Source organism: Plasmodium gallinaceum (assembly GCF_900005855.1).
Source record: "Plasmodium gallinaceum strain 8A genome assembly, contig: PGAL8A_v1_130, whole genome shotgun sequence".
NCBI classification, from domain to species: Eukaryota; Apicomplexa; class Aconoidasida; order Haemosporida; family Plasmodiidae; genus Plasmodium; species Plasmodium gallinaceum.
Genome location: NW_021628289.1, coordinates 651,711 through 674,373, shown reverse-complemented (window position 1 = coordinate 674,373; position 22,663 = coordinate 651,711). Strand labels below are relative to the sequence as shown.

General features: G+C 17.2%; 6 protein-coding genes across 6 annotated transcripts; 1 reads left to right on the top strand and 5 right to left on the bottom strand.

Moving 5' to 3' along the window:
• Positions 1-80: 80 nt before the first annotated feature.
• Positions 81-5,104, top strand: PGAL8A_00466900 (conserved Plasmodium protein, unknown function; the record flags this gene model as incomplete). The annotated part of the gene is made up of 4 exons (XM_028673439.1): positions 81-296; positions 528-767; positions 922-4,584; positions 4,694-5,104. 4 exons carry the CDS (start codon positions 81-83, stop codon positions 5,102-5,104), a joined length of 4,530 nt encoding a protein of 1,509 aa, XP_028529891.1.
• A 1,797-nt stretch (positions 5,105-6,901) lies between these two features.
• Positions 6,902-8,032, bottom strand: PGAL8A_00466800 (actin I, putative; the record flags this gene model as incomplete). Its single annotated transcript, XM_028673438.1, has 1 exon — positions 6,902-8,032. The coding sequence occupies one exon, from the start codon at positions 8,030-8,032 to the stop codon at positions 6,902-6,904; it is 1,131 nt and encodes a 376-aa protein (XP_028529890.1).
• A 3,611-nt stretch (positions 8,033-11,643) lies between these two features.
• On the bottom strand, positions 11,644-13,582 carry PGAL8A_00466700 (delta-aminolevulinic acid synthetase, putative; the record flags this gene model as incomplete). Its single annotated transcript, XM_028673437.1, has 2 exons — positions 11,644-11,794; positions 11,874-13,582. The coding sequence occupies 2 exons, from the start codon at positions 13,580-13,582 to the stop codon at positions 11,644-11,646; spliced, it is 1,860 nt and encodes a 619-aa protein (XP_028529889.1).
• A 1,340-nt stretch (positions 13,583-14,922) lies between these two features.
• Positions 14,923-16,879, bottom strand: PGAL8A_00466600 (conserved Plasmodium protein, unknown function; the record flags this gene model as incomplete). The annotated part of the gene is made up of 3 exons (XM_028673436.1): positions 14,923-14,959; positions 15,169-15,255; positions 15,498-16,879. The coding sequence occupies 3 exons, from the start codon at positions 16,877-16,879 to the stop codon at positions 14,923-14,925; spliced, it is 1,506 nt and encodes a 501-aa protein (XP_028529888.1).
• A 955-nt stretch (positions 16,880-17,834) lies between these two features.
• Positions 17,835-18,737, bottom strand: PGAL8A_00466500 (conserved Plasmodium protein, unknown function; the record flags this gene model as incomplete). Its single annotated transcript, XM_028673435.1, has 1 exon — positions 17,835-18,737. The coding sequence occupies one exon, from the start codon at positions 18,735-18,737 to the stop codon at positions 17,835-17,837; it is 903 nt and encodes a 300-aa protein (XP_028529887.1).
• Positions 18,738-19,945: 1,208 nt separating this feature from the next.
• PGAL8A_00466400 (clathrin coat assembly protein AP180, putative) lies at positions 19,946-21,339 on the bottom strand (the record flags this gene model as incomplete). The annotated part of the gene is made up of 3 exons (XM_028673434.1): positions 19,946-20,854; positions 20,972-21,161; positions 21,281-21,339. 3 exons carry the CDS (start codon positions 21,337-21,339, stop codon positions 19,946-19,948), a joined length of 1,158 nt encoding a protein of 385 aa, XP_028529886.1.
• Positions 21,340-22,663: the final 1,324 nt, after the last annotated feature.

The following is a 22,663-nucleotide window of genomic DNA, read 5'->3' as shown; positions in this document are numbered from 1 at the left end:
TTTTTTATGGTGAATCATGTTTTAAAAAATTAATAAAAAAAAAAAAATGAAAGGGAAAATGATAATGTAAAATAAAAAATATGGATAAATATACATTCAAAAATGGAGAAAATGAAAATACCTTAACTAAGCAAAATTACAAGTTAATTCATATATCTAATGTTGTAAATAATGACAAAATAAAAGAAAATGGAAACGAAAAATATAGTAGACAAATTTATTCAAACTTGACATATCCTATTTTAAAGAAAATTGATATTAGAGACTTTGATTATTACATAAAATACATAACAAAGGTTTTATATTTATATACACTTTTAAAACTATATATATAATTTTATTAGTATATTTTATATATACATATATACCTTTTGTATATAAGAAACATAAAATTAAAAAAAATGTTCAAGTGTATATATATATATATATATAGAAATACATATCATACCTCTTTTAATTAAAAGCTTAACTCCCTTAAAGCATATTTTAAATATATAAATAATCTTTTTGTCTTCATTATTTTTTAGATAAATATTATAAAAGATCTAAATAATGAAAATTTAAGTGAAATTAACTTAAATTATTTTGAGGATATGTTAAAGAATCCACATGAACATATTCGAATAGAAAAATATAAAAAAGAAATTAAGAATGAAGTAGACATAAATTTTGATAAATTGGAAATATATTCTAAATATAAGTATAATATTTTTTTTGATGAAGATGTAAAATGTAATTTATCAAATATTATTACACTACAAGAACAAGTATAAAAATAAAAAAAATAATTCTTTAATATGTCATATATGATATATATATATATATATATATCATATATATATGCTTTAGTGTAAAATATTTCATTATGAAAAAAAATTTATTTTTACAAAAGAAAATATAAATATATTTTTCCTTTTTCAGTTAAATGAAGATCTTGATAATATTGAAAAGTATGTCAATTTATTAATATCTAATGAGTTTCCTGATTACTTTTATATAATTATTATATTAAAAGAATTAAAAGATGAAATAGAAAGTTTACACAATGAAGTAAATTACATAAAAACACATACAAATAATATAAGAGAAATAATTTTAAAATTGATTCATTTAAATAAATATAACGAACTAAAAAGGAAATGTGAAAAAATAAATTGTATTTTTAAAAAGTTTATATATTTTCAAAATTTACTGAAAAAATTAAGATTTTATATTCAATCAAAAAAGTTTTACGAATGTTTATTTCTTGTAAATAGGATTCTTAAATTGCATCATTATTGTAAAAATACTATAAATTTTAATTTTTTTAAAAATTATTTTTCTAATTTTAACATATGCTATTTGAAAAATTTTGTGTCTAAAAATTTAGTTTTTGAATTTTCGTATTATTCTATATTATTTATATTTAGCAAGAATAAAATTAGTTTAAGAAAAAAGGAAACAAACATTTTAGATAAACATAAAAGTTCTAAAGATACAAGAAAAAACAAAAAAAAAAACAATAATAATACAATAAATCTATATAATATTGAAAAAAAAATTCTTAATTTTGTAAAACTTCATAAATTATCTAATAAAAGGTTTTTATTTCATTTTATTAAAAAAAAAAAATACTTTAAAATACACAGAAATAAAAAAAAAATTAAGTCAAAAAACTATAGGAGAAGAGACGTTTATTCATTAATGCAAAAAGACTATAGAAAAGAAAGAAGGATATATGAAAAAGGCGCGATCAATATAAATAAGTTAATTATACCAATATTATTATATAATGAATTATTTAATCATTTAGACCACTTTTGTCTAAATAATAATTATATAAAATATTTTTTGGATGATATATTTTATCATGCATTGAATGAATATATTATACTTATGCAGAATGATAAGTTGTGTGATATAAATAACTTTCCTGAAATATGTTCATTCAATCATGATGAGGATAAGATAAATAATGATAAGAATCAGTTAACTAACAATTATAAATTAAATAATAAAAATAAAGAGATATTAGATAAAAAAAATAAAAAAAAACAAAGAAAAAACAAAAATAAATATAACAATTTGAATAGAGAATATATTAATAAGGATGACGTAACCAAATATAATACAAATTTAAATAAAATAAAATTTTATTATGATAATCTGATTATAGAAAAATTTAAAAAACGTTTAATATTAAGTTATACTAAAAAATCAATAACAAATAATTTACATAAATATATATGTTTTTTTCCAATATCATATTTTGTAGCTTTTTTAAATAATTTTTTTAATAAAATGAAATTAGTATATTGCAAAATAAAAAAATGGATGAGTTTCATAATATTTAAGACATTTTCAATAATTTTTGATAATGATTATATAAATAATGTAAAAAAACATGTTATTTTTTTCATTTTCGATTGCTTTTTATTTAAAAATGTGAAACTAACAAGTAAAATCAAATTTATATTCTTCAGATATTTAAGGAATTATATTGACATATTTCACACTTTTTTAAACTATTTTTTAAAACAAGTTTTACACATTTTTAATGAAAGAAAAAAAAATACAATTCATTTAAGTATAAATCAAGTTATTCATTTATTTTGGAGTAGTATTAATATAATTTTTTTTATTACTAAAAATAGAAAGAAATTACCTCAAAACTATTTTGATATATTTTTTTATTTGTATTATAAATATTTATATGTTAGTAAGAAATTTTTTAAGATAAAGAAAATTAAAAATAATAACAGATATTTCATGAAAAATAGAACTAATAAAATTATTAAGTTCAATTGTTTACTTTTGCAATCAATTAAAACAAAAAGACAAAACAAAGAAGAATTAATAAAACGTAAATTTTTTATAAAAGTAAAATTTGTAAAATTTTATTTTAGAATTATGAGAAAATTAAAATGTATCAGTAAAAACAATAAAAAGTGGAAAAAAAAAAAAATTATTAAGAGATATAAGTTTACTGTTTTATTAAGCAAAAATAAAAACTATAACAATAATAATATTGAATATAATAAAAATGATAAAAAATATAATAACATCAAAAAGAATTATAGTGAAAATGTTTACTTTGGGGAATCTTCTAATTTAATTAGTAATTGCAAAAAAAAAATTAATATAGGAAAGAAAAATAAGGATAATAATTCTTCTCATAAAGATGAAAATCATTATCATCATAGTAAAATTAATAGAATCTCCTTAAAGAAACAGATTAGCAATAGTTTATTATATAATGAGAAATTAGAACAATTGAGAAAAAAACTAAAAGAAAAAATCAATCATATAAATATCTTTATAGAAAAAAAATCTATAAAAAAGATTTCCAAATATTTTAAACTTGAGGCATTAATATCAATTGAAAATTTTTATGAGTTTAAAAATATACAAATTAAGAAATTATTTGAAATTGAAAAATGGGAAATAGTTGATATACCTAATGAGATAAATATCAAATTAAAAGAATATTTTTTTATAAATAATGAATGTATTAATAAAATATATATAAATAATAAATATTATTATATGACAAATAGTAATATAACTTTTTTATGTACCTTGTTTCAGTATATAAGTTTTCTTATAGCTCTTCCATTTATATCAAATGAAATTTTAAATAAAATTTTGCTTTTTTATGAATTTTTTTTTCAAAATATTCAACATTTAATAATAAATGGATATGCTGTTACAAGTAACACTCTTAATAGCATTACAATAAAAATTTTAGCGTTGGTTATTAATACTATTGATTTTATGTACTCTATTTTAAGATATATATTCACAATTTATTATAATTTATTACAAATGTGTGCGAAAAAGAGAAAAAAAAAAAAAAAATTTGTTTCAAAAGAGTTATCTGAATTTTCAGAAATTTTATATTCAAAAAAAAAATTACAGAAAAAGCATTCTATAGAAATAAAAGAAAAATTAAAAACACACAAAAAAAATAGAAATGTTCATATGTATGCAAACACTCTTGATGTGAATCATATGAATGTTACGAATGAGAAAATTAGAAGATTAAATATAGAAAAAAATAATTCTTATAACAAAAGTAATAAAATGAGAAAATCCTACAAAATTAAAATAAAACAAAAAAAAAAAATTAATATATTAAATTATTCGGACAATTATATTGATAGTAATTACAAAGTAAATGAAAAAAGTTTTAAACAAACTTTTTTTAACAAAAATTTAAATGAAAAGACAAATAAAAATAGCAAATTAAGTATTCTTGGAGAATTATTAGTAGATACAGAAGCTTACCCTATAAAAACTATTCTTGATTTTATAAAACCTTTTAAAAAATTATTTTACAGAGATAGATATTTACCTATTTATTTTCGATTTCAAAATAATAAACAAGAAATATATTTCGAAAAATTTAAGAATTTAATAGATAAAATATTATTTTTAAAAAAAAAGTTAAGTGAAAAAATAGTTGATATATTGACAGTAAGGTTTGATTATTATGCAAATATTTGGCTTTCTTCGGATAATTTAATCAATAATGAGAAAGTGAATTCCATAAATTATGAATGCGACATTTTGCCATTTGGAATGCAGCTACATTCTGCATACAAGGTAATACCTTTTTTTTAATTATATATTAATTTTATTTTTTATAATATACATATATATATATATATATACTTTATTTTTTTAACTTTACAAATTATTTTATTCAATATAGCTATTGTCGGTATATTTACATGAAAATGATACAAAAAATATCTTTAGTGTTCTTTTTCAAGATATAGCTAATAGATTTAGATTAAGAATAAACATTATGAAAGAAAACAATAAATATAAACAAATTGCAACAAGACTGCTAGATAATAATATTTCAGATATATCAGAAATTGATAAATTAATTTTAAATTATTACAACAATGAATATAATGAAAAAATCCATAAAATTATAAATAAAAACATAGGTGATAAAATATTAATTGATATAACAAATGTTTTAGTTATCTTATATAAAATACCATTGTTATGTGATATATTAGAAAACTTTCTAACAGATTTTTTACACATTTGTAAAATGTTTTGGCATATAGAAATTAACCCTTTTATAATCTTGAAAAAATATAAAAAATAACTTTTTTTAAATTTATATATTAATAAAAAAAAAAAAAAAATTGAGTTTTATAATATTTTTCCTTTATATATTTTTAAGTAATTATATACATGTTGTATTATTTTAAAAAACAGAAAAATATGAAAAAATTTAATTTTTTTTATCTATTGAATTTTTTCTTTTTAATAAAGTTAACAAATATATATAATGCATATAAAAAATATTTTGCTTTTTCATTTACTTTTTTTGTGTACAATGAAATATTATATAAAATAAAATAAACTGCATAAATTTATAATTATGAATATTTATAAAAAAATAATTTAATTTTTACGCTGTGTTATAAAAAAAAATATATAAACTATTACCCATTACAGTTATCATGAATTAATATTATCTTATTTACGTCCAACTTTTTTTTTTGTTTTAGATAATTAGAAACTTTTTTTTTTTTTCTCTTTCCCCTCTATTATCTTCTATAACTTTAAAAATATCAAAATTAATATTCAAATTTTTTTTCAAAAACCTATTTTTATTATTAACTTATATTTCATTTGATTTAAAATATATAATTTAGACAATTTATTTCTACAATTTTAACTTATAAGAAATACATAATATTAAAACCCACTTATTATATGGAAAATGGAATATAAATTAATGAAATATAAAATGTATAATATACATCAATTAATAATTCTTACGTATCCTATTATGCTTTCTAGTTTTCTTTTAAAAATTCAATTTCATTAAAAAGAGAAGGAATATAAAAAAAAAAAAAAAAAACATTGAGAAAACACATTGAAATCTCTTTAATATTTTCTTCTTAATTTCATTAAAGTTTAATAAAATGTAGAATAAGAAATATAAAAAACTAATAATATGAAACATTCATACATTTTTCTTTTTTTTTGTTTGTTATGTAAATAATTTTTTAATAATTATATTATTCTTCTTACAAAAGAAATAAAAATGCATTTCCTATTTATTCTTAAGTTATAAATGTTTTCCTCAAAATAGTAAATACACATATACAATACATTGTATATATTTAGTTTAATCATAAAATATATATGTATATATATTTATATATTACATTTACATATAAAAAAATATAAAAACGAAGTATTTATCCGTTTTTTTTTTTTTTTTTCCTTATTTTATATTTTTAATATTACTTATTAAATTATTTACATTTATAACTTAACATATTTTTTTTTATAATTAAATATATATAAAAAAAATAAAAAAAAAAAAAAAAAAAAATATTGTATAAAAAATGTCTAAAATTACGTAATAAATTTTTTATAATAGTAATATAATAAAATATATATGTAACAACAAGTAAAAAAAAAAAAAATAAAAAATAAACAGTAAGTAAAAGTTATTAAATATATAATAAAAATTAAGAAAAAAAAAAAAAAAATAACGAATATAACTGTGTATAAAGGTAATAGCAAATATACCGATTGTTAGAAATTAAGAAAAAATATAATTATGGAAAAGAATTGCATTTTTTTTTTTTTTAAGTAAATGTGCTTTTAATAAATATTCTATATTCCTTAACGTTTTAATCCATTTATGCACACCATAAAAAGATTTCCATAAATATATATATATATACATATATATATGCATACACAAATATGTTTTATTTTGGAAAAGTTTTTATGTTTTGTTTAAATAATATATGTCAAAATAATATTTCCATTTATTCATTCTGATAGATTCATTAAATTTTTAATTTTTATAATAAATATTAAAATCTTTTTTTTTTTTTTTTTATTTTTTTTTATTTTTTTTTTACTTTTAAATAATTTAGAAACATTTTCTGTGAACAATACTTGGTCCAGATTCATCGTATTCTTCTTTTGTAATCCACATTTGTTGAAAAGTTGATAATGATGATAAAATGGATCCTCCTATCCATACAGAATATTTTCTTTCTGGTGGTGCAACAACTTTAATTTTCATAGTTGAAGGTGCAAGAGTTGTAATATCTCTTGTTAATCTTTCTCCAATTCCTTCATACATAGTTGTACCTCCAGATAAAACAATATTTCCATAAAGGTCTTTACGGATATCTACATCACATTTTTTAATGGAATTAAATGTTGTAGTATGAATACCAGCAGCTTCTTTTCCTAAGAATGATGGTTGAAATAATGCTTCTGGGCATCTAAATCTCTCATTACCTACTGTTATAATATTTCCATCAGGTAATTCATATGATTTTTCAATATCACTGCTTTGTTCTGATGTTTTCATTTCTTCATCAAAATTTAATGCAATATAACATAATTTCTCTTTAATGTCTCTAACAATTTCTTTTTCTGCAGATGTGGAGAAACCATAACCTCTTTCATGAAGAATTTTCATTAAATATTCTGTTAAATCTCTTCCAGCTAAATCTAATCTCATTATAGCGTGTGGTAAAGCATAACCTTCATAAATTGGAACAGTGTGTGAAACTCCATCACCACTATCTAGGACAATACCTGTTGTACGACCTGATGAATATAAAGATAACACAGCTTGAATAGCTACATACATAGCTGGAACGTTAAATGATTCAAACATAATTTGCGTCATTCTTTCACGATTTCCTTTGGGATTTAATGGAGCTTCTGTTAATAAAACTGGGTGTTCCTCTGGTGCAGCTCTCAATTCATTATAAAAAGTATGATGCCATATTTTTTCCATATCATCCCAATTAGTTACAATACCATGTTCTATTGGATATTTCAATGTTAATATACCTCTTTTTGTTTGTGCTTCATCACCAACAAATGCGTCTTTTTCTTCCATACCTACCATAATTCCTGGATTTTTAGGTCTACCAACTATACTTGGAAAAACAGAACGAGGTGCGTCATCTCCTGCAACTCCAGCTTTTACATTACCAGATCCATTATCAACAACTAAAGCTTGAACATCTTCGTCACCCATTTTTACAGATGTAAAAGGACAAAATATTTATTTCAATAAAAAAAAAAAAAAGAGAAATTTAAATATATTAATACAAATAATAATATAAAAAATTTTTTTTTTAATAATTCTTTATAAATAATTAATTTACTAAAATTTATATTGTAAAAATAATTTATGTATATATTAAAATTTAAAAAAAAAAGGAAATTATTATGTATATATATATATACTCATATATATATATATATATATGATGAGTTTATTAATAAAAAAAAAAATAATAAATATAAAAAAAAATATATATATATATATATGTACTTATATATATTTATATATATATATATATATATATATATATATATATATATATATATATATGTATATATGTATATATAAAATTTTATTTATATGTAAGCAAAAATAAAATAAATAATACTGTTTAAATACTATATTTAAAAAAAAAAAAAAAAGTTCAAATTTACACGTGTATATAAAAAAAAAAAAAAAAAAAAATGGGTATTAATTTTTTTCCTTTCATAATTTTTTTTTTTTTTTTTTTTTTTTTTTTTTTTTTTGTTAAATCAAATGGTTTTTTTTTTTTTTTTTTTTTTTTGATAGTGATCAATGTATTTTTTTTATTTTTTTGTTTTTGTTATAAAAAAAATATTGAAACAAATAACTTTTTTATATACTAAAATATATTACATATGCATAAAATGCATGTGCGTAAATAATTAATATTGTAAAATGTACAAAAAACATAAAATTAGGTGTGTGTACTTTGTGCATTTAATTTTTTTTTATTATATCAAAAATTACATGTATTTTTTTTTTTTTTAATGATCCAATGATTTTTTTTGAATGACTATATTTTTAAATTCTTAAGTATAATAGAGAATGTTTTTTGTTTTAATAAAACATTTTGTTTATATATATTATTTTTTGTTTCATGCTTACATAAGAATTAAAACTTGCCAAAAAAAAAAGTAAAAAGCGAAAAACAAAACTTTAAATTATCCTAGGATTTCATTTCAATTAACTAAATAAATTTGAATTAACTTGAACAAAATGTTTTTTTTTTTCAAATAGTATGAATCATTTTTATTAAAAGTATATTTTGAAACAGTTTTAAAATTTTTTCAAAAAATGTAAAATATTTATTCAATCATTTTTAACTTTTGGATTTTTATGTATAGTATTTTCTTTTTTCCATACTAAAATTGCTATTTAGTTAATATTTTTATTGATTTATTTTATTTCAAACTATTAAAAAAAAAAAAATAATTTTAACAGTTAATTCGATAGTTTTATATAAATATGCAAATTAGTAAATATAAAGATATATAGATATATAATAGGCTCTATGGAGTTTATTATAGTAAGGTTTAAGAGAATTTTATTCTACGTTATAAGATTAACATCTATCCTTTTTTTTTTTATTTTGAGTAATTTTTAAGGATTTTCTTTTTTATATCATATTTCAGTAAAAGTGTTAAAAAATATTAAATTAAAATTATTACATTTCTTCACTTATCATGCAATTATAAAAAATGATAAACTTCCATATAAAACCTTCATTTTATTATTTTATTTTTTTATTTTTTTTTTTATAAGAGTTTATTGATGTACTAAGAATGAAGATACCTCCACATTTCATTATTCCATATTACACACAACTCTTTTAAAACATAAATTAATTCAATAAGTAACATTTAAATTATTTAATTCTTTCTTTAGTTTAAAGAATTATGATAATGAAATTTTATATGTAAAACATTGAATTATTTGTGTTTTAACTTTTAATTTTTTTTTAAACAATTTAATAACAAAATATTTATTGCTTATGGTATTTAATTAATTAGTTCTATAATAATTAAATTTTACAGCTCAATTTTCTAATATGTATGTTTTTGTAACCTAATGTAAAGTTATAATGGGATGAAAATGAAAAAATACTTTTTAAAAGAAATTAAAGTCACAGCCATTTTTAACAATTCTTAAATATATTTTCTAAAATGAGAAAAATAATTATATTAAATTTTCACTTTTAAACAATTTTTTTTTTTTTTTTTTATATAAAATTATTGTTTATCGTATAATTTACACATTCCTAATATAGGTTGTTTTATATAATTATTTAACAATAACATTAGATAAGTTTTCAGTTCATGTTTAACTGTATTCAAGTTAACAAACAAAACATTAGGAATAACATTAATATTAGTAGTTTATCTTTTGTTAAAAAGAGATAAAAAGTATTAACTTTAAATATAAAGACAATTAACAATTCGACGGCCTAATTTTTTAAGTTATTAGTATTCTTTTTAACTTTGTCAAGCACTTATTTTTATTTTAATTTTAAAATTTTTTCTTAATTTGCATATAAAAAAAATGAAAAAAGAGAAACATTTATATATAACACCAATCTTTTTCATAATATCTTATCATATATATACACCATTAATACTATTTTGTCATTAGGTGCATATTATTTATATTCCATTTACATTATTTAATAAATTTGTTATTTTATATTTTTATATTTATTTTTGTTATAAGTGATGTAAATAAAAAAGCTATGTTAATATATTCACATTAACAAAAAAGAAAACAAAATATTTTTACTTGATAAAGGAATCAATTATGCTAAAAAAGAATATTATTTTCGTGTAAGTCAAAGTTATTCTTAAATATAAGAAATATTTTTTACGAAGTTGAAAAGTATTAAAGGTTAATACAGAATGATTTAAAAAGAAATATACAAGATAAGGTTAATTTTTTATGCCCTTGTGAAATTATAAGCTTAAAATTAAGAAAAAAAAAAATTCAATATCAAATATTAAATGTGATTCTTTTCTCCTTTATAAGCATATGTAATTATGAATATTGTAATTAATATGGTATTAATTTTTTAGGATGACCTTTTTTTCCTTACTTTATATATATTCTTAAAAAAAAAAAAATAATATAGTATTTATTTATAAACAGATAAAAATATATTACATATTTTAAGATCTTATTCATATATATTATATATTTTTTCATTTATGTAATAAGGTTTATTAAAATTTCAGTCTCATTATTTTTTATGTAAATTATTATTTATTTCATCATAACATTTTTAGATTTTATGTTAGAATCATTTAAGAAATGAATTTAAAAGTTTGTAATTACGGTATAATTATTAAACAGAGTCATATTTTTCTAAAAAAAAGAAAAAACTTGATTCATTGGGGATTAGTTTTCTTATAAAATACTTTAAAAAAAAAAAAAATCATAAAAATTTTCAGAAGTGGGAAATTTTTAATTTTTTATATTTCTATATATATATATTTATTAATGCTTCTAATATATATTTCTATTATTTTAAAACATGTGAGTTTGACATATTAAGTAGAACCATTAACAAAAGAATACGTATATATATAAAATTAATTAAACAATTATATGAAATTAAATAAAAAATTTTATAAAAATCTCTAAAAAAAAATTTATAAAGATAAATCAAAAAAATGCAATAAAATCTATTAAAAATTACTATATAAATATGAACAAAAGAAAAGAATAATTTATACGCATAATTTAATAAAAAAAAAAAATTAATTATACGTATAATTTTTACTAAATGATTAAAGTTCCATTTCAATTTTTTTTTTATTTTTTTTGTCAAATATGTTAACTTCATATTTTTTAAATAAAGTATATAAACTATCTACTAATTTAGAAATGTGCTCATCTGTATGAAGTGGAGATGGTGTTATTCTAATTCTTTCTGATCCCCTAAAAAAAAAAAAAATACATATATATATATATACATATAAATAAATATATCTTTATAAAAACTTTATTTATGTATTACTTTGGAACAGTTGGATAGTTAATTGGTTGTATGTAGATATTATAATCTTTTAATAAATCATCACAAATTTGTTTACACTTTTCTGCACAGTTAATTAAAAGAACAACAATATGTGAATTATTATCCATAACTTGTAGACCTCTTTCTTTTAGTTTTTCTTTTGTTTTTTTGACAACATCGCGTAACTTATTTCTTAAATTAATATCGTTTTGAATAATATGTATAGCTTCAGCAGATGTACTAATGTTAACAGGTGTTAATGAGGTAGTAAAAATAAAATGAGAAGAATATGACCTGATAACATCAATAAAATATTTATTTGCACAGATAAAACCACCTAAAGAACCAATTGTCTTTGATAAAGTTCCATTAACTATGTCAATTTCATCACATATATTCAATTCTTCCGAATATCCTGATCCTTTTTTTCCATATAACCCAACTGCATGAACTTCATCAATATAAGTGAGAGCATTATATTGTTTTGCTAATCTAACAATTTCCTTAATATCAGAAATACTTCCAGTCATGCTATAAATAGATTCAAATACTATCATAATTTTTCTATTTTTATATTCTTTTTTAGTTCTCAAATTTTTTAGAATTCTTTCTAAATCGTTCATATCATTATGTTTAAATATATGCTTTTCACATTTAGATTCTCTTATTCCATTAATTATAGATGCATGATTCATTTCATCAGATACAAAAACTAAATTTAATAATTTTCCAATAGTCTGTAAAGCACCTACATTTGCTATATAACCTGAAGTAAATAAAAGAGCACTTTCTTTATTAAACCATTTTGCTAAAATATATTCTAAGTGAGTATGATTTAATAAACTTCCAGAAATATTTCTTGTTCCTCCACTACTATTACCTATTTTTTTTAAGGTTTCTATTCCTACATCTATTATTTTTTCATTATTTGATAAACATAAATAATCGTTAGAGCACCACACAACTGTTTTTTCATCAGTAATTGCATGTTTGTTCAATTTCCACATGAAATGTTGATGTTCCTCTTTTTTTACATGAATATCATTATTACTACTGATATTATAATTATTATCATAATTAGAAGTAGAATAAATAAATTTATAAGCTGTATTTCCTATACATGGTTTATATCCAAATTTTTGATAAAATTCATAAAAAATAGGCAAATTTAACTTATTATTTTCAATATTTACTTTAGGATAATCTTTTCTATATTTACTTAATATTGTAAATATTCTATATCTTTTATCTAAAAATAATTTATTTATAAATCCTTTTAAATCATTATTACATTCGTTTTGATATATAGAATAGGCATCTTCTGAAGTTACTAAACTATTACTAAATTTCTTCTTCATTAATACACATGAATCTTCATTATTTGATTCCTTTAAATTAATAGATGTACTATCCTCAGTATTTTCACAATCTTCTATCATTTTATTTTTTTTAATATACTCAACTAAATTTTTTGTTTCCACATTTGATTCTTTTAAAACCTTAAATATATTTATTTTTGATTTATTATCTATTATTATTAAATGTTTTTCATTAATTGCTTTTCCTATTGGGCATAAATCAGACATAACTGATAAAGCTACATTATTTTTATTTTCATTATTCTTATATAGAAATTGAATATTTTTCACAAATGGGCAATATTTTTTAATTTCATTAATGCTTACTTTTAAAGTTTTTTTCTTTCTCATTTTTAGTAAATACGTTTATATAAAATAATGTACTACAAAATAATTATATAAAAATAAATAATTGCATAAAAGTATAAATATAATAATTAAATATTAAATACATATAACTTTTTTTAAAAAAAAAAAAAAATGCCAAATTATATAAGTATTTATATGCAAACAATTTGTTTATAATGAGTACTAGTTAAAATATACAACAAAAAATTTATATAGAATATTTAAAAAACTTTTTTTTTTCATAAAATGTGAAGAAATCTTATAACATTTATTATCAAAGTAAAAAATAATAAATAAAATATAATTTTATAAAAAAATATTAAAAATTATTGAAATAAAATTAATAAAATGAATTGTAATAATAATACCTTTATTTCCTTTGTATTTTTATTGGTTGTTCAATATTTTTAAAAAATTAGAAGAATGCATACTTTATATTAAAATATTTAAAAAGTTTAAAAAAAAAAAAAAAAAAGTAAATACATATTAATATTTAAGCATATTTATTTTGTATAATTAAAATAAAAATATATTTTTTCTGATCAGCAAGTTTTCCTTATAAAATTTATAAATCCATACAACTCTAAAATCTCTACACATAACTAAAATATAAAATTAAAATATATTCTATTATATCAAATTATAAAATTATTAATGAAAAAAAATATTTATAAATTTATTTACGAAATATATATTGGTAAATATATGCATTATATACGTGAAACTATAATAAAAAAAAAAAAAAAAAAAGATTTGTATTTAATAAAATTAACATTGTTATTCTTTAACTTTTAAAGTTGTTTAATAATAACGTTTTTAAAAATGTAAAAAATAATTAAATCATTTTTTTTCATAAAAAATATGTATTACAAATAAAAGGTGATAAAAAAAAAAAAAATAAAAAAAAAAAATAACTTATTGCTCTATACAAGCATGCCACAATAATTAAGGTTGTTTCTAACAAAATGAAATGATTAATCTATATTTTTTTTTATTATATCATATATATATGAGAAAAAAAAAAAAAAAAAAAAAACAAATACTTATTAAATAAAAAGTATTTTTGCAATATGTATTTTGATTAGTTAAAAAATATTTATACAAAATAAATTTAATCTAAATTTTAACAACAATATTAATTCTGTATTTTCATTGTGAGATTATTATTTTTTTTTTTAAGTTTTGTATTAATAATAATTAAAAATATATTTCATAGAGAAAGGTTGATATAACCAAATGATAAAAAATATAGACCATTTTTAAAAAATAAGTAAGATGCTATTCATCTTACTATTTTTGTTAAAGACTTTGAAATGATTTAAATTTTCTTTTTAATAAAATTATTATTTCTTTTCGTTAACATCAATTAACTTGGGGATTCTGAAAAAAAAAAAAAAAAAAATAATAACAAATAATTAAAATAGAACAATTTTAAAAAAATTAATAGATAAAGATGTTTAGAAATTATTTACTTCATATATTAAGTATACAGTTAATATAATTATAACGTTATAAACATAAATATACAAAATAAAGATAAATATGTTATAATTTATTATGTTTTTTTTTTTTTTTTTTTATATATTTACAAATAATTTAAAAAGGATCCTATAATATGAACTGAAATAGAAATAAGAAGAAAGGAAAAAGCAATTAGATTTGCATCACTATTTTCTCTATTAAGGAAAAGAAATAAAGGAATATATAGATATAATTATGTTTTTGTATATATTTATATTAACATCAATTATTATTTTTACAAATGTGTATATGAGACAACATAAATGGAAAATAACTGTATATTTTATTGTACTTGTAATGACAAATAAAATAATATATATTAAAATATTCTTATATAATATTCTAAATTTTACTTTTTTTTATTTTAAAATTTTATTTTAATTATTCATTTGTTTACTTTTCATTTTCCATTTCAAATATTTGATTTGCTAAGTAATCCTTACATTGATATGGCATACTTTTAAAAGCAGAACAGATTAATTTAATACTTATATCTTTATTTAATTTAATTTTATATGTTTTGTCGTTTATTTCTATTGAATAAACGTAAAATTTACTTTTTATCATATTTTTCATGTAAGTATGAAAATTATTTAGAAAGCAATTATCAACGTCTTTAACTGATACATTTAAAACAGACAAAATTTTATCAGAGCATTTTTTTGTTAAGTCATTCGATTCACTAGAACAGTATTTTTTTTCAAATGTGAAATCAAATAATGCATTTATATAATGAATATATATCTCACTGAACATTTTTTTTTTTCGTTCTTTTAATTTTTCCTTTTTAGTAATACTATAATAATTCAAGTAACTTGTTTCATTTGAATTAGATAAATTATAATTATTATTTTTTTTAAGAAGAATGTTTTTATTATCAATTGAATTTTCTTGAAATTCATCATCATCAATTAAAGTTAATTCATAAATGCATAAACTTCTAACTTGTTGTTCCACAACCTCTCGAACTACATTTGAATTTATATAATCAGGTTTACTAATGCAATATGAAGAATCTCTAATAAAGCAAAATCTAGGCTCAATGGTGAAATTTTTATGTATGCTAAATTGAATTTCATAAGTTAAATGATTCTTCAATTCTAAAAAAAAACGTTTCATATAAATAAAAAAAGAGTAATTAAAATATTTTCCGAAATCTAAATGATAAACAATATGAACAATATCAGTTTTTTTGTTTACTCCCCAATATAATTCAAAAGTATATTCATCAAAGTTTTTTTTTTCATAATTTGATATTAAGTCATAAGATATCAAATATGTTAATATACTTGGTTGAATTATTGTTAAGTTTAAATCTTCATGAGGGTTATATATTTCATTTTCATACAAAAAGTTATCACATATAAATATTAGCGCAGTTGCACTTGTATTTAAATTTAGATATTCCATAAGATGATAAATATTCTTTAAATGATCTTTGTATTTAATATTTATAAAAATAACACAATTATTTGTTGTTAATATATCTCCATCAATTATTTCTTCTTCATTGTTTTTATTTAAATTACAATATAAATTTCTTATATTTTTATATTTCTCTATTAAGCTCTTAACAGAATTTACAGATTCAAAGTTTACATTTAAATATATTCCCCTAGCATAGACCTTGTATTTTATAAATTTATATGTTAAATGAATTGTTATACCATCTATTAAATTATTTGATGGTAATATTCTTAAACTTCCTTTTATTAAAAATTTGTAATTGTATAAAATGTAAAAAAATAGACATATTAAGAAAAAAAAATTTATATGCATTTTTTCATATTTTAATACATTTATCCACGAAATTCTTTTTTACAAATATTAATATTCTTTGAATAATTATTATAAAACAAAAATTATAAAAAAAAAAAAAAAAAAAAGTACTCAACATTTTTTTTGCAAAATCCAACAAATACTATTTAAAGCAATTTTTTTATAAAAACTAAAAATATACTATACATAATAAATTAAATTATATATATGCTTTTTTTTTTTTTTTTTTTTTTTTTTTTATTTTATATTTAAATGAAAAAAAAAAGAATTAAAGAAATATAGATATGTTCTTATTTACACAATTTCAATGAAAAAACTGTCAATTTGATATTTTATTAATAATAATGTGTCTTTTTTTAATATTTTTATGAGGAAATTTTTTTTTTTTTAATGTATAGAAATAAATTGATCTTTTATATATAAGAATATTTATAATATTTTAAAATTTAACAGAAAAACCTTTTTAAAATACAAAAAAAAATTCATTATATATTTGTCTTTTTAAAAATAATTTATAAACATTGAAAAGTATTTTATAAAAAATGTATTACTGTTCATCTATGATATTAAAAAAAAAAAAAAAAAAACTGATAAAAGTAATTCTATATATTAATTTTCCATATATGTAATAAAAAAAAGAGAGAAAGAAAAAGTTTAAATAAATACAAATGATAAAACATCTCTTATTACTAATGAAAGATATTCTATATAATTATATATTTTATGAAAAAATTAAAAACATTTATAAATACTTATATTTATTTTATAAATTATTTATTTATTTATTATTATATTACGTTTATTTTTAATTTGTTAGATAAAAAAAAAAAAAAATAAGATTAAAATTTATATAAAATTATTCTGTTATAAATGTATAAATAATTTTAATCAGTATAAATTAATCAAGGTATTATTAATATTTTTATTTCTAATTTTGCTAATCATTTTCACAAATTTATTCACTTCCACTATAATATAACAAGACATTTCTCCCTGTATTATTATTATTATTTGTACATATATCTAATAATGATGAACCATTTTCATCTTTAAGATTTAAAAGTTTTTTAAAAATTGTTAAATCATATTTTTTATCATTTAAAATGGAATCAATTATATGTTTATTTTCCAAATCAATGATTATTTTATTAGTTTTATCATCAAAGTTTATCTCATTTAACTTATATAATTCTTCATTTTTAGTATAATAATATAAAGAATATGTTAAATATAGATATAATAAATCATTATCATTGCTATAAATAATAAAAATAAGTGGATGTGGAAAAATATTTTTTTCAAAACTTGGAGAAATATTCTTATTAAGTAACTTTTTTAATATTTTTATATTTTTTTCAAAAACACATATACTAATTAAATTTCCTTTTTCATAACTATTTATATTTATATCTATATTTTTTTTTTCTATTAATATATTAAAAATTTCATAGTTTTGCGTAATAAGGCTATACAACAAAGCGTTAGATTTATACTTATCTGTTTTATTATAGTCAATATTATTATCGATTAAATATTTACTAATTTCAGTATTTTTGTTTAATATACTTATAATTAGACTGTTTTGTTCATCAATATTAAAACTATTTATAAGGTTAGTATTTTCAATTATAAATTTAACATTATTAAAATTGTTTCCATAAACAGCAAAATGTAAAACATTATTTTTATTTGCATCCAAGTAATCTTTTATCATATCATATTTTTTTTCATTTTTATTATCTCCACTATTTTCTATTTTATTTTTCCCAATTAAACCTTCTATAGCACTTTTAAGTTCGTCTACACTCTTCTCATGAGAACAAATAAATAAATTCTTTATTGATAATAATTCACTCATTATTTTTTTTATTTTACAAAATTTATGAAAATATATTAAAAATTTTAATAATTTTCAATATAATTAAATAAAATTACATATATATATATATATAAATAAACAATAATTTTATATCAATTTTTTTCTTATAATAATGAAAAAATATCTTTTTAAAACAATATTTTTTCACATACAAATAGTGGAAAAAATAAAATTTATAATTTATAAAAAAAAAAAAATCCCTATCTTTCTTTTTATTAATTATAATATATAAAAAATTATATGATATAAAAAAAAAATTTAATTAAACATTTTATAAAAAATAAAATATCATTCTCAATGGATTAAAATATATATGAAATTAATAATTAAATATGTATAAAAATATATATATATATAAACATTTTTTTAGAGATTTTAAAAAAGGTGTTGAAATAGAGCTATCAATCATAAAAAATATTTTGAAGTTTAAATATGCAATCTTTAAAATTATTTAATAATTTATGTGAATGAATATAATTTAAAAAAACAATTATATATAAATACATATATAAATGCAACATAAAAATTTAAACAATTTTATTAATTTTTATAACTAAAAAACATATTTATAAATTATAATTTTTAATTATTATTATAATCTACAAAAGAAAAAAAATAATAAAAAATTGTTTCTACAAATAAAAAATTATTTTATTTTAAATGAAGAATAAAATTTTCATTTTTTTTTTTTTTTTGTATCCTTATAAATTTACATATAAAAATCTATTATAGGTCGGAAATTAACTAAATTAGTTATATTTTATGTGATACTTATTGCTATTGATAAATGTTTATCAAAAAAAAAAAAAAAATAAAAAGAGAAATTATTTGTTTCTGATATGGAGTAAAAATATTACAATCGTTTTGATAAATTTTGTTTATGTTCTGTTGATATCCTAATTTATTATTCATATATATGAAAATTATTTCAACATCTAAATATTTACTTTAATTATAATATTTTATTAAATATAACTCCTAAAGTAAGATAAAATAGAAGTATTTAAGTATTTATTTCTATTGACTAAAAAATATAGTAACTTAAATTTTGAATAGAATTGTTATTAAAAGATAACTTTTTCTTATTTTAGAAAAATTAGCTTCATTCATTTGATATTTCAAGGTAGAAAATAGTTACTTGTATAAATTTTCTTTATTCCCTTTCTTTTGAATATATTCTAATATGTTCAATTCCTTTTTCCGAATTTATTTCTTCTATGATTACTAGACTTATGCCTAATTCTTCCACTTGATTTTGAATTAGAACATGAACTTGTAACATTTGATGTTGATGAAGAACGCGAATGAGAAGATGAATGAGAAGATGAGTGAGAAGATGAGCGAGAAGACAGATGAGAAAACGAACGAGATGATGATACATGAGAAGAATGATTTGAAGATGAACGAGATGTTGAGTGAGATGTTGCATTAGAACATGAACGTGATGAAGAATGGTAAGATGATGATGAAGGTGAACGTGAATATTTTGATGACGCAGAAGATGAACTATGAATTCTGCTTTTTCTTGAGATATTTTTACTTGATTTATAGACGGAGTGACTATTAGATGAATTACTGTAAGTGTCACTATATGATTTTATTGATTTTCTATCACTATCGATATTTTGTTGTTCTATATTCATTATATTTTTATTATTATAATTGTTATTACTTGTATATCTATTTAAAATATTTCTCTCTTCTTGTATCTCATCAAAAATATTCTTGGAATTAAAAAGTTTGCTATTTCTTGAATCTATTATATTTCTTCTATTGTTTTCATAAATTTTTTTTATTTTATTTTTTTTTTTTTTCTTATTAGAAAAAAATCCCTTTTTTTCAATTGGCTTTGATTCTATATTTGTGCAAATATTTGCATATTTTACAGCTTCCATTCTTTCACTTTTTAAATACTTGTTATCTCGTAATAATTTTAAAATATTGTTTGAAATTTCTCTTATTCCCACACCCCTATCCTTTAAATCTTCTAAATATGTAAAATGTGTCAATTTTTTTATCAATTCTTCTTTTTCCTTAACATCACTAATAAAATATTCACACCCATTCTTCATTACATATTCGCATAATCTTAAACCCTTTAAAAAGTAAAAAAAATATAAATGCAGTTTTAATTAAAGTACTAATAAAAAAAAAAAAAAAAATAATAAATTAAGTGAAACAATAATTGCACTATAAATCTTAAAACAGCTCACTTTATATATCCTTCTCCATTTATAAGGCTTTTCTTGAATTGCCTTAAAAACTTCGCTTAATACCCTTCTATAATAATTCACATCATAAGTTGAAATAGATAAATCATACAGTAGGCTATTTGAAACACCGTAGTTTTTATTATTTAATGATTCTTTTAAATTTTTTTCAAATTGATTTGATTCTAAATATCTTGAGAAAAAAAAAAAAAAAAAAAAAAAAAGGAAATTATGTAAGTAAAATAATGTGCATATTTTTTAAAATTATTTTATTTTTAATATTTTAAAAACAAATGCTAAGTAGTTAATTACTTTTGTAAATAATTGTTTATACTTAAAACTTTTGAATTCACTTTTTTAAATATTAGCATCTATAAATAAATTAAAATATATTCATATTTATATAAACAAAATTCCATTTTTAATTTTCTTTTTATTTTTTTGTTAAAATTTTTCACCTTTAAGAAGAAACATATAAAGATTAATAATAAATGAATTTTTTATAAAAATTTTAAAAGTTAATAAAAAATAAAGAAAATAAAATAGAAATAAAAAAAAAAAAAGTAAAAAAAAAAAAAAAATGTAGGACGAATAAATTTAAAAAAGTCATAATTAAAAATGAAATGAAACTTCATTAAAAATTTTATTTATAATTAAAACATCAAATCATCTAAGAAATAAAAAGTAGAACTTTATAAAATATAAATATATAAATAATATAAATATATATATAATATAAATATAAATATAATATAAATATATATATATATATATATATAATATATATATATATATATTTCACAAAAAAAAATTTTAACGAATTTTACAACTAATTGTAGAACAAAAAAGAATTAAATCATCAAAGCAATTGTCATTACTTGTTAAAAAAATTAAAAAAAAAATGAGAATATATATTAATGAAATAAGGTAATTAAAAGAATTATATAATAGAGAATTAAAGTTTTTTCAACATAGAAATATATAAATTTATAAATTTTTAATAAAAAGAGCTAAAAATATTTAAAAACAAAAAGGAAAAAAAAAAAAAAATCTTAAAATTTTAAGTACATGCATTTTTTAAATTCTAAAAAAAAAGAATTTATATTGCAATATCATTTTTTTTTTCTGAATGTATTTTATTTTTCTTTTTTTTTTGATAAAAATTATATAATGTTTTTACAAAAAATATCTATATTTTTTTTTATTTATTTATTTTTATAATAATTTATTTTTTAGAATTGCTTTCTTTATATTTATTATATCTTTTTTGAAATTTAAAAGTACATATAAAGAAATCACATTAATTTTTAATCTAAGAATATTTTTTTTTTATGTTTTTTTTTTTTTTCTTATTTTCTTTTTTAAATTTATATTAAAAAAATATAAAAGAAAAAATAATTTTTTAAAAATTAAAAAAGTCCCTATTAATGTTTATAATCTCACGTGGTGCAAAATTTTTTTATTTTTCCAGCAAAGAATCCTTGTATTTTTTTTTTTTTTAAATTGTTAAAAAAAATACATAAAATATATTTCTTTGCCTCACTAAGAAAACTATATATTCTCTTTAGTATGCTCAATCTTTATAAAGAGTTTAGTACATTTTAAAATTTTATTTATTTATATTTTGAGGTTTTCGTAATACTTTATAAATGTTTTTTTCAAAATAATTTACTTCTATGTACAAAAAAAAAAAAA